This window comes from Oncorhynchus keta, chromosome 23, assembly GCF_023373465.1.
Source record: "Oncorhynchus keta strain PuntledgeMale-10-30-2019 chromosome 23, Oket_V2, whole genome shotgun sequence".
Classification (NCBI taxonomy): domain Eukaryota; kingdom Metazoa; phylum Chordata; class Actinopteri; order Salmoniformes; family Salmonidae; genus Oncorhynchus; species Oncorhynchus keta.
In genome coordinates this window covers 17,154,966-17,166,987 of record NC_068443.1, presented here as the reverse complement: position 1 = coordinate 17,166,987, position 12,022 = coordinate 17,154,966, and the positions used below count along the sequence as shown (strand labels likewise).

The window sequence follows — 12,022 nt, the reverse complement described above, 5'->3', positions numbered from 1 at the left end:
CGACTTCTGCAACCGTAATAGCCTTGGTTTCATGCATGTTAACATTAGAAGCCTCCTCCCTAAGTTTGTTCTATTCACTGCTTTAGCACACTCTGCCAACCCGGATGTTCTAGCTGTGTCTGAATCCTGGCTTAGGAAGACCACAAAAAAATCTGAAATTTTAATTCCAAACTACAACATTTTCAGACAAGATAGAACTGCCAAAGGGGGCGGTGTTGCAACCAACTGCAAAGATAGCCTGCAGAGTTCTGTCCTACTATCCAGGTCCGTACCCAAACAATTTGAACTTCTACTTTTAAAAATCCACCTCTCTAAAAACAAGTCTCTCACCGTTGCCGCCTGCTATAGACCACCCTCTGCCCCCAGCTGTGCTCTGGAAACCATATGTGAACCGATTGCACCCCATCTATCTTCAGAGCTCGTGCTGCTAGGCGACCTAAACTGGAACATGCTTAACACCCCAACCATCCTACAATCTAAACTTGATGCCCTCAATCTTTCACAAATGATCAATGAACCTACCAGGTACCTCCCCAAAGCCTTAAACACGGGCATCCTCATAGATATCATCCTAACCAACTTCCCCTCTAAATACACTTCTGCTGTCTTCAACCAAGATCTCAGCGATCACTGCCTGCATCCGTAATGGGTCAGAGGTCAAACGACCTCCACTCATCACTGTAAAACGCTCCCTGAAACACTTCAGCGAGCAGGCCTTTCTAATCGACCTGGCCGGGGTATCCTGGAAGGATATTGATCTCATCCCGTCAGTAGAGGATGCCTGGATATTTTTTTTAAATGCCTTCCTAACCATCTTAAATAAACATGCCCCATTCAAGAAATTTAGAACCAGGAACAGATATAGCCCTTGGTTCTCCCCAGACCTGACTGCCCTTAACCAACACAAAAACATCCTATGGCACTCTGCATTAGCATCGAACAGCCCCCGTGATATGCAGCTGTTCAGGGAAGCTAGAAACCATTATACACAGGCAGTTAGAAAAGCCAAGGCTAGCTTTTTCAAGCAGAAATTTGCTTCCTGCAACACAAACTAAAAAAAGTTCTGGGACACTAAAGTCCATGGAGAATAAGAACACCTCCTCCCAGCTGCCCACTGCACTGAAGATAGGAAACATTGTCACCACTGATAAATCCACCATAATTGAGAATTTCAATAAGCATTTTTCTACGGCTGGCCATGCTTTCCACCTGGCTACTCCTACCCCGGTCAACAGCACTGCACCCCCAACAGCAACTCGCCCAAGCCTTCCCCATTTCTCCTTCTCCCAAATCCGTTCAGCTGATGTTCTGATAGAGCTGCAAAATCTGGACCCCTACAAATCAGCCGGGCAAGACAATCTGGACCCTTTCTTTCTAAAATGATCTGCCAAAATTGTTGCCACCCCTATTACTAGCCTGTTCAACCTCTCGTGTCGTCTGAGATTCCCAAAGATTGGAAAGCAGCTGCGGTCATCCCCCTCTTCAAAGGGGGGGACACTCTTGACCCAAACTGCTACAGACCTATATCTATCCTACCATGCCTTTCTCAAGTCTTCGAAAGCCAAGTCAACAAACAGATTACCGACCATTTCGAATCTCACCATACCTTCTCTGCTATGCAATCTGGTTTCAGAGCTGGTCATGGGTGCACCTCAGCCACGCTCAAGGTCCTAAACGATATCTTAACCGCCATCGATAAGAAACATTACTGTGCAGCCGTATTCATGGATCTGGCCAAGGCTTTCGACTCTGTCAATCACCACATCCTCATCGGCAGACTCGACAGCCTTGGTTTCTCAAATGATTGCCTCGCCTGGTTCACCAACTACTTCTCTGATAGAGTTAAGTGTGTCAAATCGGAGGGTCTGCTGTCCGGACCTCTGGCAGTCTCTATGGGGGTGCCACAGGGTTCAATTCTTGGACCGACTCTCTTCTCTGTATACATCAATGAGGTCGCTCTTGCTGCTGGTGAGTCTCTGATCCACCTCTACACAGACGACACCATTCTGTATACTTCTGGCCCTTCTTTGGACACTGTGTTAACAACCCTCCAGGCAAGCTTCAATGCCATACAACTCTCCTTTCTTGGCCTCCAATTGCTCTTAAATACAAGTAAAACTAAATGCATGCTCTTCAACCGATCGCTACCTGTACCTACCCGCCTGTCCAACATCACTACTCTGGACGGCTCTGACTTAGAATACGTGGACAACTACAAATACTTAGGTGTCTGGTTAGACTGTAAACTCTCCTTCCAGACCCATTCCTATCCTTCCTATTTCGCAACAAAGCATCCTTCACTCATGCTGCCAAACATACCCTTGTAAAACTGACCATCCTACCAATCCTCGACTTTGGCGATGTCATTTACAAAATAGCCTCCAATACCCTACTCAACAAATTGGATGCAGTCTATCACAGTGCAATCCGTTTTGTCACCAAAGCCCCATATACTACCCACCATTGCGACCTGTACGCTCTCGTTGGCTGGCCCTCGCTTCACACTCGTCGCCAAACCCACTGGCTCCATGTCATCTACAAGACCCTGCTAGGTAAAGTCCCCCCTTAGCTCGCTGGTCACCATAGCATCTCCCACCTGTAGCACACGCTCCAGCAGGTATATCTCTCTAGTCACCCCCAAAACCAATTCTTTCTTTGGCCGCCTCTCCTTCCAGTTCTCTGCTGCCAATGACTGGAACGAACTACAAAAATCTCAAACTGGAAACACTTATCTCCCTCACTAGCTTTAAGCACCAACTGTCAGAGCAGCTCACAGATTACTGCACATGTACATAGCCCACCTATAATTTAGCCCAAACAACTACCTTTTCCCCAACTGTATTTAATTCATTTATTTATTTTGCTCCTTTGCACCCCATTATTTGTATTTCTACATTGCACATTCTTCCATTGCAAAACTACCATTCCAGTGTTTTACTTGCTATATTGTAGTTATTTTGCCACCATGGCCTTTACCTCCCTTCTCACCTCATTTGCTCACATTGTATATAGACTTGTTTATACTGTATTATTGACTGTATGTTTGTTTTACTCCATGTGTAACTCTGTGTCGTTGTATCTGTCGAACTGCTTTGCTTTATCTTGGCCAGGTCGCAATTGTAAATGAGAACTTGTTCTCAACTTGCCTACCTGGTTAAATAAAGGTGAAAAAAAAATGGGGCTGTAGTGCAGCAGGTTGAGAGCTTCAAATTCCTTGGTGTCCACATCACCAAAAAAATGTCATGGCCCAAACACACCAAGACAGTCGTGAAGAGGGCACAACAACGCCTATTCACCCTCAGGAGACTGAAAAGATTTGGCATGGTCCTCAGATCCTCATAAAATTCTACAGCTGCACCATCGAGAGCATCACGACCTGGTATGCCAACTGCTCGGCCTCCGATTGCAAGGCCCTACAGAGGGTGGTGCGTACGGTCCAGTACATCACTGGGGTCAAGCTTCTTGCCACCCAGGACCTCTATACCAGGCGGTGTCAGAGGAAGGCCCAAAAAATTGCCAAAGACTCCAGCCACCCTAGTCATAGACTGTTCTCTCTGCTATCGCACGGCAAGTGGTACCAGAGCGCCAAGTCTAGGTCAAAAAGGCTTCTTAACAGCTACCCATACTATTTGCATTGTCCCCACCCCCATTTTTACACTGCTGCTACTCTGTTTATTAGCCATGCATAGTCACTTTATTTCTACCTACATGTACATATTACCTCAATTACCTCGAATAACCGGTGACCCCGCACATTGACTCGGTACCAGAACCCACTGTATTTAACCTTGCTACAGTTATTTTATTGTTGCACCTTAATTACTAGTCATATATCATATTTTTTTTAAACTGCTTTGTTGGTTAAGGGCTTGTAAGTATGCATTTCACTGTAGGGTCTACACCTGTTGTATTTTGCGCATGTGACAAATAAAATTTGATTTTAACAGTTTTATACTAGCCCACGCCATTGTTTTGACTAGCAACTTCCGGTGGTTTCCCACGTCAGCCTCGCTAAGTTTTGTAGACTTTACCTTTTGCAAAAGTTGTAAAAGAATCGCACTGTTTCGGAGCGCAAAGGCGTATCGAGTTATTGCACATGCGCACTTCAGAGTTGGCGTTCCCTAACGGATATATGCAGACGCATACTAAAACGTGCCAATAAGATATCACTAGTGCATGCTTGGCTCTGCCCACTATGACTAATTTGTTTCCTTTAGAAACGACAAGTTGTGTTCTATCTTGGTTTAGTTATACAAATATTTTGTTGTATTATTCCTTTTACGTTGTTTGTGAGCTTATCAACGACGTAAAAGGAATAATACTGCCTTCTTGCGGCCGGTTGGGGTAATCGAGTCTGCATGTAGGGCAGCCATATCTATTGACAAAAAAAATTACAAATGTTGATAGTAAAATGTCTTCTGTTTTAAGTAAATAGATATAGCTACATGTACGGGAGAGTGCAGTGCTGTGGCTCACATTGTTATAAATGCATTTAAAGTCTACAGTGGCTTCAGAAAGTATTCATTTTCTACATTTTGTTGCGTTAAAGCCTGAATTTAAAATGGATTAAATTGACATTTTTGTCACACATACCCCATAATGTCAAAGTGGAATTATGTTTTTTTGTTTTATGTATTGAGTCAATAGGTATTCAACTCCTTTGTTATGGCAAGCCTAAATAAATTCAGGAGTAAACATCACATAATAAGTTGAATGGATTAGTGTTTTTAACATGATTTTTGAATGCCTAGCTCATCTCTGTACTCAACACATACAGATAATTGTAAGGTCCCTAGACAAGCAGTGAATTTCAACCATAAAGACCAGGGAGGTTTTCCAATGCCTTGCAAAGAAGGGCACCTATTAGAAGACGGGTAAAAAAAGCAGACATTGAATAACACTCTGAGCATGGTGAAGTTACTCATTATACTTTGGATGGTGTATCAATACACCCCCCAGTCACTACAAAGATATAGGTGTCCTTCCTAACTCAGTTGCTGAAGAGGAAGGAAACCGCTCAGGGATTTACAAAATACTTTCTTCAACCATTCATAACTCAGTTTATATATGATCAAATATTGTCATTAATATTGTCATTTCCATTCTCCACACAACCTAATGAAACCATTCTGAAACGGTGGTATGGTATTTACTTAAGGAATATGGATATAACTTGTATGACACACAGCTGGGGAACAAGGTCGATAAACCAGTTTCATGTAAACTTAATTTCATTATATACTCACAGGCCAGTTTAAAGGTACACCACAGCATTCACAAAAAATGGATCGCTCCTAAAGACAGTGGCTTGCTATATAAAGCAGGCAGACAGGAGGCATTCAGTTAATTTGCTCTTAACTGACTTACCTAGTTAAATAAAGGTAAAATAAAAGTTACCATTTGATTGCATGTTAGAATGGCCAAAACGAGTGACCCAAGCGACTTTGAGCGTGGTATGATCATCTGTGCCAGGAGCGCTGGATCCAGTATCTCAGAAACGACAGACCAAGTGACTTGCCTAGTTATATAAAAAAAAAGAGGAAAAGCTTGTCAAAAATTCTAAAAACTTCCGTATTGTATTTTTCACATAGAAAGTGTTACTATGTAATTATGAACTATTTGTTCCATCTGGTCTGAGACAACATTAAACTTGTGTGTGGATCCCCTGGGTATGTGGGTGCCCCGTACTATGACACTGGACTCTCTCCTATGTGAGTTTTCTGATGTGACTTCATACCAGAACACTGGGGGAAGCATTTCCCACACTGTGTGCACTTGTAGGACTTCTCCCCACTGTGGATCACATCTGATCAGGTTGCACTGCTGGGTGAAACTCTTGCCACACTGTTCGCAGGTGTACGGTTTCTCTCCGGTGTGACTCCGGAGGTATTCTTTGAGCTGCCAGAAACGCGGGAAGCTCTTACCACAGAAGGTGCAGCTGAAACGCCTCTCGGTGGTGCCGCCTGATCTCCACTGAGTCCTCATTCTCTTCACCATGTTAAAACTACTGTGACTCGGGCTGTATCCAGAGAAGGTGGTGGCCATGTTTGACCCTGTCGTGCACTCACTCAATCTCACTGCTCTGTCCCTCTGGCATCTGTTGTCTAGTCTCATCAGCCAATGTCCTGACATGTATTTTCATGTGTTTTGCTGCACTGAACATGTTAGCATGTGGTTTCGTTATAGAAGAGTGAAGCGGTGGCCCTACTTCATCTGTCATAGTAGGAACAGATGGCAGCCCACTATGAGATGGGACCATTGAGTATTCTGAGAGTACTCTTCTGTGGAATGAAAGGAGAAATCTGGGTGGCCATCAGGGTCAGTGTCTCTGCCTGGATCCACAGAGGTCAACAGCTGCCCACCAGACTCATCCATAACAAACTGGTCAGGTCCTGCCAGGGTCGTTGTCTGTTTCAGCTCCTCATCCTTCACTATCACTAAGTCTAGTGAGTCCTCGTCCTCGGCTGGCCGGTGCTGCTCTGTACTGACCACCTCCGTAGATGCGAGCCGGGGTGTTCCTGGTTCCTCTGGACAATCAGAATTGGGGTAATGTTCCACTGAGTGTTCAGAAGATATATGTTGGGTTGTGTGATGAAGTCCTCATCACGGTGCTGTTGCTCAAAGGATGGTGGTTTCCCAGGCTTGAAACCAGATTCTAAAGATTTGGGCATAAATATTAAGAAACATTACAAATGTTTTTTTTGGCCAAATCTTTAGAATTTAGGACTACAAGCGAACTAGAACAAAGTCTCGTTGTCTGGCAAATATTGTGTATCTAATAAGATGAAAGAAGTATCATACAACCTCATTCACAGAATCTACCCTCTAAAGACCATTATTGTACAGATTCAAAATTGCTATTGATAACAAATGTGTATTTTGTGGTTGTGACCCTGAGACTCTTGACCATTTATTTTGGGACTGTTATGTTACAAGATTTTGGAGTGAGTTAGATTTTATTTTAAGAAAAACTACAAATTATATGGACCCCTGATTTAACTTTCATTGTTCGTTTATTTTTCATGGCAGATTCTTTATCCATAAAATGAAGCAGGCAGAGAACAAACCTCTCTTCCAACATTGTTATGGAAAGAATTGAAACATTTTGAAATTATCTGTAAGTGTAAAAACAAAAGCAATAATAAAACTTTCAAACACAACATGTAACAATTTCAAAGATTTTACTGAGTTAAGAGTTCATATAAGGAAATCAATCAATTGACAATTTATTTTATGAATCTATGGATTTCATCATGACTGGGAATACAGATATGCATCCGTTGGTCACAGATTCCTGAACAGAAATAAAAAAAGGCAGGGGTGTGGATCAGGAAAACCATCCGCATCTGGTGTGACCACCAATTTACTAACATTTCTGAAAATGTATATAGTGTTTTGGAATAAAACTCTTCATAAAGTGAAGCTAAAACTTTTCATTTGGCGCTATACTCCATTTTGGATTTGATATGAAATGTTTTATGAGGTGACCTTTTATTTGAGGGTATTTTCATACATTCTTTACCATTTCGAAATGTATGTATGACCTTTATCTAGTCGCCCCCATGAAAGTTTTATAAGTATTTGGACAAATTTACTTAAGAGTATTACATTGTCAAACATTTAGTATTTTATCCCATAGTCCTAGCACGCAGTGACTACAAACATGCATGCTTGTTGGAAACATTTGCATTTTTTGTGTTTGGACCAAAAATGTGTCAATAAAGCAGTGAATTGGGAGCATAAACAGTATGAAGGGCCTTCCTCATCGGCACATGTATTCTTTCTTAGCCCAGCACATTTAAGGATGTGCGTATGCCCAACTTTTGTATCGCCATTATGTTGTGCCCAATAGAATTTAAAAGTAAATAATGTAGTGTGTCATTTTGGAGTCATTTTCATTGTAAATTAGAATATATTGTTTGTTTTTAAACAAATAGATTATTATTATATAAGTGAGGAGTCGTTAAATGTCAAACATGAACACCATTTTACCTTCTGTACCACATTTACCCATAAAGTGTTACAGAAAGAACTATGCAAGTATGAACTATTTGTTCCATCTGGTCTGAGACAACATTAAACTTGTGTGTGGATCCCCTGGGTATGCGGGTGCCACGTATTGAGACACTGGACTCTCTCCTATGTGAGTTCTTTGATGTGACTTCATACCAGAGCGCTGGGGGAAGCATTTCCCACACTGTGTGCACTTGTAGGGCTTCTCTCCACTGTGGACTACAGCATGTCTGATCAGGTTGCATTGCTTGGTGAAACTCCTGCCACACTGTTCGCAGGTGTACGGTTTCTCTCCGGTGTGACTTCGGAGGTGTTCTTTTAGCTGCCAGAAACGCGGGAAGCTCTTCCCACAGAAGGTGCAGCTGAAACGCCTCTCGGTGGTGCCGCCTGATCTCCACTGAGTCCTCATTCTCTTCACCATGTTAAAACTACTGTGACTCAGGCTGTATCCAGAGAAGGTGGAGGTGGTGGCCATGTTTGACCCTGTCATGCACTCACTCAATCTCACTGTTGCTTCTGAAGCCCTGTATTGATGCTGCCTTGACTGTAGAGCTAAACTATTTCCATCATTATTTGAGTTCAGCGTCTCGCTACTCTGTCCCTCTGGCATCTGTTGTCTAGTCTCATCAGCCAATGTCCTGACATGTCTTGTCATGTGTTTTGCTGCACTGAACACGTTAGCATGTGGTTTCCATATAGAAGAGTGAAGCGATGGCCCTACATCATCCCTCATAGTAGGAACAGATGACAGCCCACTATGAGATGGGAAAATTGAGATATTCTGAGAGTACTCTTCTGTTGAATGAAAGGAGAAATCTGGGTGGCCATCAGGGTCAGTGTCTCTGCCTGGATCCACAGAGGTCAACAGCTGCCCATCAGTCTCATCCATGACAAACTGGTCAGGTCCTGCCAGGGTCATGGTCTGATCCAGCTCCTCCTCTTTCTCATTCTTCACCATCACTAGGTCTAGTGAGTCGTCGTCCTCGTCTGGCCGGTGCTGCTCTGTGCTGAACACCTCTGTAGATGCGAGCTGGGGTGTTCCTGGTTCCTCTGGACGATCAGAATTGGGGTAATGTTCCACTGAGTCTCTGGGAGATATGCTGGGTTGTGTGATGAAGTCCTCATCACAGTGCCGTTGCTCAAAGGATGGTGGTTTCCCAGGCTTGGAACCAGACTCTAAAGATTTGGAGATAAACATAACAAAAGACCCTTAACAGTTGCAAAATATGACTGCTTTAGAACTGAATGTGTGTACGTGCACTCCATATGCCAGAACATAAAACACCAGTCTTCAATAGACAGAGAGCAGTACCCCTTATGGTCACACCCACCCTCTCCAGTGATCCTGAACTCTTCCTGAGGGTCAGTCTTCCACACGTCCTCTGCTGTCTCCTCATCTTTGATCAGTATGGGTTCAGTCTCCACTCTCTGCTCCACATCAGTAGGCTGTAACAGGGACTCAGGTTATTACCTAATGCTTTTCATACTCATGAATCACACAAAATAAGTCAATTGTCCTGATATTCCAATATCAGAACTGTCATTTTAAAATGTGATGTATCACACCTGGGGTTGAGAGTCCCCTTCAACAGCCATCTCTCCGCCTCTCCACTGTGAACTACTCCTCTGCTTGTTCAAAACTATCTTGACTGGATATGAAGATCTCTCTGATGCCATGGGATAAACACGGGAAAATATTAGTAATTGTATTCAGTCAAATATTAGGGCTATTAACACATTTACGTGTTGCATATGCAATCAATTTAACATGAATAACATCAACTACCTTTTCTCCTGACTCGTCCTCGTGTCTTCTTCAGCTCGCTCTCCATCATTTGACACTTCTTTTTCAGTAAATCAATATCTCGCTGGCTTTGGATAACTTCCATGCGTATAACAGCACAGCTATCATCTACACGATTGTTTATTTCAGCTACCGCTGCTTTAGCCAATACCTCCATAATGGATATAAACTGCACCTGAAAATTGCAGCTGGCCATCTTGTCCAGACCAAATTACAGATTTGTATTATCTGTGTTAAGTAAAGTCTACAATTTCCAAGCTAATGTTCAATAAACAAGCCGTAAATGTCGATAAATTAAAACAACGCGTGATGCGTGCGCAATTACACTTCCGTTCAACAACTCGTGACCTAAGTATTTATTACCGTAAATATGAGATTGCAACAAACCTTCAAAATTGTTAGAATTAGCGCAACAAATAGCAGGGTCTATTATAGTCTGAATGTAGGATAGCCATATCTATTGACCAAAAAAGACGCCGTTTTAAAGAATTCAGATCGTAAAACTTATTAGTCAATACAAGATATGGCTACATGTAGTGTAATGCAGTGGCGCACATGGTTATTACAGATCATGAACAATACATGTTTTTCATGAGATTGGATGGTATTTGGATGAAACCTGATCAAAGTATGATGACCAAAGTATTTTAAAAAATACTGTTGGTTCTACATTGATACAATTTGATCATAAAGTTACTGGTCCCTTCCTCCATGTCAAACACTTGGATTCAGGAGGCACGATTATTGAGAAGGGTGCAATTGCGCCCTGTGATTTGGAGTGTTCATGCATTTGAGCATTCCTGATAAACCCCACAGTAGGGTCGGGCACTGTTTTTCCCGATTTCCATTAACGACGGCGAGGGCAGGCGGGAGCGAAGTACACTGTGTACTAGTTTAGATAGTGTGTCAATGACTATCGGTACACGGAACGAGGGGACTAGTTAGTACATGATGTCGCTAACTATCAAGATAGCTAGTACACGGTGTCACCCGAGCGGGAGGCGGAGACAATCGGGAAACAGATGCAGTAATGCCCACATGCAGGAACACCCCAAATTGTGACCTACAGTTTCACAGAGGATTATTAAAGGAATAGGGTGACATCGCCCTAACTCTCATTTTAATACACCAATGGTAACATGATATCCTCTTACCTAATTTACATAAGTACCGCCTTGTTACCAACAGGCATTTCTCTACACCCGCGATAACATCTGCTGAACACGTACGTGTATGTGACCAATACAATTTGATTTGAACATTGGAAAACGCGTGTTTGCGGAGGGGGTGCTAGATAGCTATAAAACCTCACAGTGGAGGTCATAATACCCATAAAACCTAACAGGGAAATTGTTCCAATTGCTATTTCCACCATTAATTTTTCCCATAGGGAATTTTAGAAAAACTTAAAATAAGGGCAGTGTTTGGTGTAGGCTTACCCTGGCGTGACATTTTGAGAAACAAATACATCTATGACTTTTATCAAATATGCAGCTCAATTTACTCTCAGATTCAACAATGCTAATAAGCATCAAAGACATCATGCAAGACTACAAATCTCTAGCTGACATATCTAGCTGACACCAAGAAGGAGAGTGATGTCGTACTGCATCAGATGACCTGGCCTCCACAATTACCCGACCTCAACCATACAGAGATGGTTTGGGATGAGTTGGACCGCAGAGTGAAGGAAAATCAGCCAACATGTGGGAACTCCTTCAAGACTGTTGGAAAAGCATTCCAGGTGAAGCTGGTTGAGAGAACACTAAGAGTGTGCAAAGCTGTCATCAAGATAAAGGGTTGCTACTGTAACAGTATAATTTTAAACCGTCCCCTCGCCCATACCCGGGCGCGAACCAGGGACCCTCTGCACACATCAACAGTCACCCTCGAAGCATCGTTACCCATCGCTCCACAAAAGCCACGGCCCTTGCAGAGCAAGGGGAATCACTACTTCAAGGTCTCAGAGCAAGTGACGTAACCGATTGAAACGCTATTTAGCGCACACCGCTAACTAAGCTAGCCGTTTCACATCCGTTACACTACTTTGAAGGATCTAAAATAAACAAATCAAAATACATTTTTATCACACTTTCTTGGTTACTACGTGATTCCATGTGTTATTTCATAGTTTTGCTTTCTTCAATGTAAAAAAAAAAAGTAAAAATAAAGAAAAAAAACCCTTGAATGAGTAGCTGTGTTCAC

The 12,022-nt window shown here is 42.7% G+C and overlaps 1 protein-coding gene across 1 annotated transcript; it reads right to left on the bottom strand.

Annotated features, from left to right (window-relative positions):
- Positions 1–7,164: 7,164 nt before the first annotated feature.
- On the bottom strand, positions 7,165–11,913 carry LOC118401912 (zinc finger protein 793-like). Its single transcript, XM_035799595.2, has 4 exons — positions 9,800–11,913; positions 9,580–9,680; positions 9,345–9,459; positions 7,165–9,189 (listed from the first exon to the last, which is right to left on the bottom strand). The coding sequence occupies exons 1-4, from the start codon at positions 10,011–10,013 to the stop codon at positions 8,048–8,050; spliced, it is 1,572 nt and encodes a 523-aa protein (XP_035655488.1). The 5' UTR covers positions 10,014–11,913; the 3' UTR covers positions 7,165–8,047.
- Between the last annotated feature and the right edge of the window lie 109 nt (positions 11,914–12,022).